Here is a 6,782-nt window from a genome sequence, read left to right on the forward strand (position 1 = left end):
AAATTTCTTGATGGCACTATAGCTAATGGAATTATTGGTCGCAACTATAAAAAATAAAGAAATCGTAACGCTCGGGTGGTAGAGACACTATATCAGCTGTGCAGGCACTCTGAACAGCAAATTCTAACCAGTCAGAAACATAGAATGTGTGGCATAGAGTAGAACAGTAAAACATAAAGGCTGAAAAACATAATTAAAATAGCCTGAACACTGATTTTTTTTTTTTTCATATTGTGCAGCTCTACTCTACATTTTGCTAAATTTTCTTTCTCTGATATGCATATTATTACCATCATTTTCAGTGCTAAAAGGAAAGAAGCTGAGCCTGCCAGCGTAAGCCTTTCAAATGGAGACTCCATGTCTCCCAGCAGACTCAGGGCGTGTGGAGATGACATCACAGAAATCCTCTAAACAAGCACAGGATGCCTGAGAGACAGAGTGAATCGAGGGGAAAAACACTAGTCTTCTTCATGAGTAACCTTGAACTGGTAAATGTCAAACCGCTCCAACTGAGCAAGACGTCATCCCAGGTCTTCATGCAGTCTTTGGATATGTGTTTAGCATCTTGCCTTACTTTTTTCATTAAGATGGGAAACGTTTCTTTTTCTTCTTCTTTGTTTTCTGTGTTATAATGGCTCAACATACTTTGTATTGTATTGAATTGGGTTGAACTTGGTAATTAAATGTACAAATGTAAAGTATTTTAAGCAGGATTAGGTTAATTGAAAGAATACCAGTGCCCTTAAAAAGCTGAGGGATGAGGCTGGAGAAATGTAACCACTCTGATATCCATCTATAGATGCAAGGACTGACTGTCCATGATATCAACATTAGTGTAAACCATGTTTTGAAGCAGTAGAGGGTTTGTTTACATTTCATTTTTTATAACGTTGTAACTCCACCCACCCTCTGCCTTTTACAAATAAATGTACCTTAGTTTTTCGTAGGTACTCTGCTTAACATATATAATTTTGCTCTCCTGCAAAGCTTGCTTTTCTTGGATCTCTTTGCAAAACCTCTATTGTTCTTCTGAAATGTCATGTTCAATTTGCTTTTCAAGTGAGTCAAATTTACTTAATTTTCCAAAAACCATCAGTCACTCATCTTGGTTTTTTATTTTGAATATGCATCAAGTTCCAATCTTAATGGTATATCACCTTTTGCATCAGAAACTGAAATAATTGTTTATTGCTTTACACAGGGTCATCCTTGGATGGTTGTCAAACATTTAGTTTTCCATATCACAAAATGGCCTTTGCTTCCCTTTGGTTAAGGTTCTCACATTTGGAATTTTCTGAAAATGTTTGAATTATACTGGGATGAGGATCAAATCTCTAGTGGCCCCAATACATGGCCATATTTGTTTTTCTTTAGCTGTTGATAGATGCAGTAATTTCTCAGTGACAGGTAAAAATGCGTAGTTTATTAAAGATGGGGTTGTTGTCTTTAATATAGGACAAGCTTGAGGAGCAATTGTTTTTTTTTACTGTGGATGCATATTAGTTAAATGCTGATAAAAAAAAAATATATATATATATATCTAATGTTCCTGATTAGGAGATCCCTATAGACTTCATGTCTTTCCAGTAGTGTGTTTGTTTTACATTGTATGAAATCCCATGATGCCACCTCACCTCCAATAAATGTTTTCATACAAAACCTTTCAATTTTATGTAGTGTCATGTAATTTTCAGGCTGTGTAGGTGAGAGCCTCTTAACCTATTTTCCTGTGATTGTCTCTGTGTACAGTCAACTAGAAAACAAAGCCAAAACTTGGTAAATACTTAAAATGAACACCTGAACTTGCTTAATTCTTCATTTAATGTAGTACATTTAGAAAGATAACCTAAAGATGGATTCCAGATGACAGCTGAAGAACTGAAGAAGTTCGTCCTCATTTTGAATCCAATGACAGTATATTGACTTGTGAAACTTGGTCAGCAGCATAATTTATATTCTTTGTTCATAACTGCATGCTGCTGAAACATATAGTTTTGACCATCAGAATGAACACCTGAACTTGCTTAATTCTTCATTTAATGTAGTACATTTAGAAAGATAACCTAAAGAGGGATTTCAGATTACAGCCGTTGAATCCAGTAATAGTGATGATTCTCCTGTACTATTACTTATACACTCTGATATCTAGTCTACGTCAATGCAAATCCACCCTCTAGTTCCTTCCCTACTTAAACAGTGTGTGTCCATAGAGGTCTTCTGAGTCCTGGAGAGTAGAGAAGAGCAGCTCCCACCAGATCAGATTCAACATAAACCATGTTCTCGGTATTTCTGCTAATGCTGCTGGCAGCTGCCTCTGGTGAGTCTGTGTGGATGGGGGGAAGGGGTTAACAAAATGTGATATTTTTATCAAAACTTAAATATATTGTTTGTATTAAGCAACATTATACATGCTTTGTCCACAGGTGTTCACTGTGAAGAACTCACTCAGCCACCCTCTATGACTGTCCAGCCAGGTCAACCACTGACCATTTCCTGTAAGGTCTCATATTCAGTAGGTAGCCATTACACAGCTTGGATTCGACAACCTGCAGGCAAAGCACTGGAGTGGATTGGAAGCATATATACCGGAGCCACATACCAGAAAGACTCCCTGAAGAACAAGTTCAGCCTTACAGTAGACTCATCCAGCAATACCGTTACTTTAACTGGGCAAAACTTACAAGCTGAAGACACAGCTGTGTATTATTGTGCCAGAGATTCACAGTGATACAAACCAGCATCAAACCTGTACAAAAACGAAATCCTCATTGAGTTGGAGTTCCAAGTATCTGTCAGGAGGGGGCAGTTAATTCATTTTATTTCATTGTAATCCTCATATAATAATACATTTTGTTCATTCTAGATGAGTGTCTTAGGCCAGTTCCAGATAAAATATGCTCAAAATAAAGGTCCAGCATCTAACCTGGTATATACCGCAATATAATACATGTATAAGAACATCTTCCAAAATCTTAATATGAGCATACCCATTGTTAAAGGCCCTCTAAGAGAAGAGCCACTCCAACTAACTTCATCAGAAAAACATGTTCTATTCCCTCCTGTGAATCACAAATGGAGTATGAAGAAGGCTGTACTTTGACTTTAAATGTATCCTTTTCTAAAAGAATAAATGACCAAGATGGCGGCGTGTGTACATCGTCTACTCAGTTTTTGCAAATTAACAGTACTTTACTTAATAGTTCTTAGCTTATTCACTCAGTATTGCCTAGCATACACGTCTAGCAAGAACTCCTGGACATTGGAGCACAATGCACAGAAAGAGTTTTTGACAACTTCTAACTTCCACCAGAGATCGTGAAGTGCCCGAAGGCGGCGTTGTGATGGGACAGTCTGATCATCTAACACTGTCTCTACTCCCCAAGTATTTACCCCTAATTAAACGTTTGAAACCATCAGTGAGTACAGTCAGAGTGTGGCCAGAGGGGTCAGACTCACTTCTACAGCACCAGTTTGTACACACAGACTGTACGGGAGTCAAGCCACCCACACAAACATTGAAACATAAGCTACTTCCATTCTGGATTACATCAGATCTGCATCAACAATGTCACCACCCATAATATAATAAAGACCTTCCCCAACCAGAAGCCGTGGATGAACAGAGACTAGTTGAACGTCAACACAAACTGTGTTCTATTCTCCCTTTTGGGAATCTCTCTGCTCATGCAAATGGAGTATGAAGAAGGTTCTACAGTGATTTGAAATGTATTCTTATAATGTTTTTGGATGGATCCGGCACCCTTTAGGAAGACTGGAAACCATTATCACTACTTACACATATACAGTCCTGATGAATTCCTCCATTATAGGTCAACACATTACAATGTCTATAGTACATATAGTCATTACATTTATTTACTCTACTGATAATCCCATTCATTACACAACTGTCCTGTATGCAAATCTCACAGAGCTCCTCTTCCTCTTTCCCTCTACCTCATATAAACTGACTCTCATTAACAGTACATCTCTCTGAGTCTTGGAGAGTAGAGAAGAGCACCTCTGACCAGATCATCTTCATCATAAACCATGTTCTCTGCATCTCTTCTCATGTTGCTGTTGGCAGCTGCCTCCTGTGAGTCTTTTGACTGTTGTCTGACCAGTATTAACTGTGTTGCTGTGATAATGATGTGAGTCTTTGGTTGGTCTGACATGTCATTCCTCTCCTCAGGTGTCCAGTGTCAGGTCGTTCTCACACAGGCTGAACAGTCGGTCCAGGGGACCCCTGGGAGATCCGTCACACTAACATGTGCCTGCAGTGGATTCGATCTGAGTAGCACATACATGCACTGGATCCGACGGGCTCCTGGAAAGGGACTTGAATGGATCATGTATTATCATAGCGACACCTACAATAGTAATTCTCAGGCAGTACAGGGCCGTTTCAGTGCATCGAAGGCCAGGCCTAATTTCTATCTACACATGAACCAGTTAAAGCCAGAGGACTCTGCAGTGTATTACTGTGCTAGAGACTCACAGTGGTAAAAGTCATGAGAGAAGCTGTACAAAGACAGGAAGAATATGCACAAACAAAAAGACTCCCACATGCACACACACACTTGCACCCCTACACACATCTGTACATCCAAAGTCAGTATCTTGTTGTTTAGTACTTCTAATACAACCTGTTTGACACTCAGTTGTACACACAAGCACACAACTTTGCACACAGACACTGTGGGAAATGAAGGGGAATTAATGAGGAACAGTTCTAGTGATGTATTAAATACTATAACAAAATAAGAATGCACATATTGGAGATTTGAAAAAAAAGTTGTTCTAGCTTTGTTCAAGAAACAAGAACTACATAGTATCTTAATTACATTTCAGATTCAACCGCATAGAGGACACAGAGACCAATTACGTTTGAAAAGGAGGGGTTATGTTTGAGAAATTAAGGGGTTGATACATGACCAAGGGAGGGTTGAGGACTGTGGAGGAAGCGTGATAACTTAATCAATTACATTAATTTTATAAAATCCTTTTTACATCAGCAGTTGTCCCAAAGTGCTTTTACTAAACTAGTGACTAGGGCAGAGTTGAGACTTGGTAAAGGGATATGTGCAATCCAGAGATGAGGAGTGAAGCTGTGCATATTATGTTTTCTGTGTGTTTTAGGGTCCCTGTTTAGCATCTCTTATGATTCAGTCAGACTGTTAAACAGTTTAATTGAACAGTGTCCACAGGGACTTTCCTCACACACATTCATTGTATAATGACCACAACCTGGTTTCAGCTGAAGAGAAACAACTGTTTGCATAAGCCAGCTGGTGGCTGTTGAACCAAACAGATGTAGCCTACATTGAATTTGGACTGGATTTGTTTAAAACATGGAAGTACATTTTCTTTATAATTATAATTATGTACACTGAAGTTACCAAGAAATTGCAATTCTATGTTAACATACATTTTAGGGCCGTGAAAGTTAACACGTTAACATGTGGGATTGATTAAAAATGCTTAAGCATTTTCCTGTTTGAGCCTCATAATCATCTCTTGTTAGTGCTTGACTTGGATGGAAGCTGTCACTTTACTGATTGCGACCGTGTACAGGTAACTTAATTGGTGCTTGACAGTAGACAGTAGCCTACGCATTCCTGTATTGAATCTTATTTATTCGCCACTTGTCTGGGAATCCTGCCTAACAGGGCGTAACCTACTCATACGTTAGAACACTGTTCCAAGTTGTTGGAAATTGGAATATCTGTGAGAGGAACAGCCATGCCCTCCCTCTCACACTTTTCTGAAACTGGTCCCAAAACGCTATCCACAAATCGCACAAATCCACCTGTTTACTTTGCTTTTAGCATGGAAAATTATGCTTTTTTTATGTTGTTGCTAGCCTAAGCTAAGCATTAATGTAACAGATTCAGTAGAGGGCAGTAGAGGATCAGTACAACTAAGCTGTAATAATATTCCCCTGAAAACAACAGTTCACCAAAATACATTTTTCAGTGGGAAGAGAGGTAGAAAGAAGAAGGGAATTACATGCAGTTGTGCTTAATCATAAATTGATAGATTGTTGTAAATATATGGAAATACATTTAAATGAACCAATCAATAAACATTATTAATAAAAATGTAGAAAATAATTCTAACCAATTATTTCGGTCCCTAGTTCAGTTGTTTAATTAGTGGTAAGAATGTGATCAAGGAACACTCCTAGCATATTTAAGTTATTAGTTGACCTTTGACCTCAGTGATTCACCCCTCCCCCTGACATCATGATGCCATTTCAGACCATCAGAATTAATGTATATTTATGTTCTGCAGTTGTCTTGATGTCCTGTTTTGTGTGGAGTTACTGAGTTCATACTATATCTCTCCACCCTCACCATGACTAGTAAACTATGTTTCCTGCTACTCTCTGTCTGTCTGCCTGGTGAGTTCTGAAACCATTTGCTCCTTTAATTTAATTGTAAACACTGGGTAAACATATTGTTATTATTATTCTAATCTTAACATCTTTACTCTCTCTCTCTTCATCAGGGATAAATGGCCATGGTCTAGAATCCAGTCCCTCCAGCCAAGTCCAGAAAAAGCCTGGAGAAACTCTAAGTATCTCCTGTACAGGATCTGGGTTTGTCTTCAATAGCTATGATATGCACTCGATTAGACAACCGGATGGGAAGGCTCTAGAATGGATTGGCGCTGTATGGAGTGATGCTAGTTGTAGCATTCCCGGTTGAACAGATGCAATTCACTCTCAGGAACTGATGTTTATAAAATGATTTAATTTCCATAAAACACCGTAAGAGCTG

At 38.6% G+C, this 6,782-nt stretch overlaps 1 gene segment (V, D, J or C); it reads left to right on the forward strand.

The window, feature by feature from the left end:
* The first annotated feature begins 4,009 nt into the window (after nucleotides 1–4,009).
* On the forward strand, nucleotides 4,010–4,898 carry LOC106024215. The segment is given in 2 exon segments: nucleotides 4,010–4,096; nucleotides 4,193–4,898. Coding segments are annotated over 2 exon segments (360 nt in total).
* Nucleotides 4,899–6,782: the final 1,884 nt, after the last annotated feature.

This window comes from Esox lucius, chromosome 11 (genome assembly GCF_011004845.1).
Source record: "Esox lucius isolate fEsoLuc1 chromosome 11, fEsoLuc1.pri, whole genome shotgun sequence".
NCBI classification, from domain to species: Eukaryota; Metazoa; Chordata; class Actinopteri; order Esociformes; family Esocidae; genus Esox; species Esox lucius.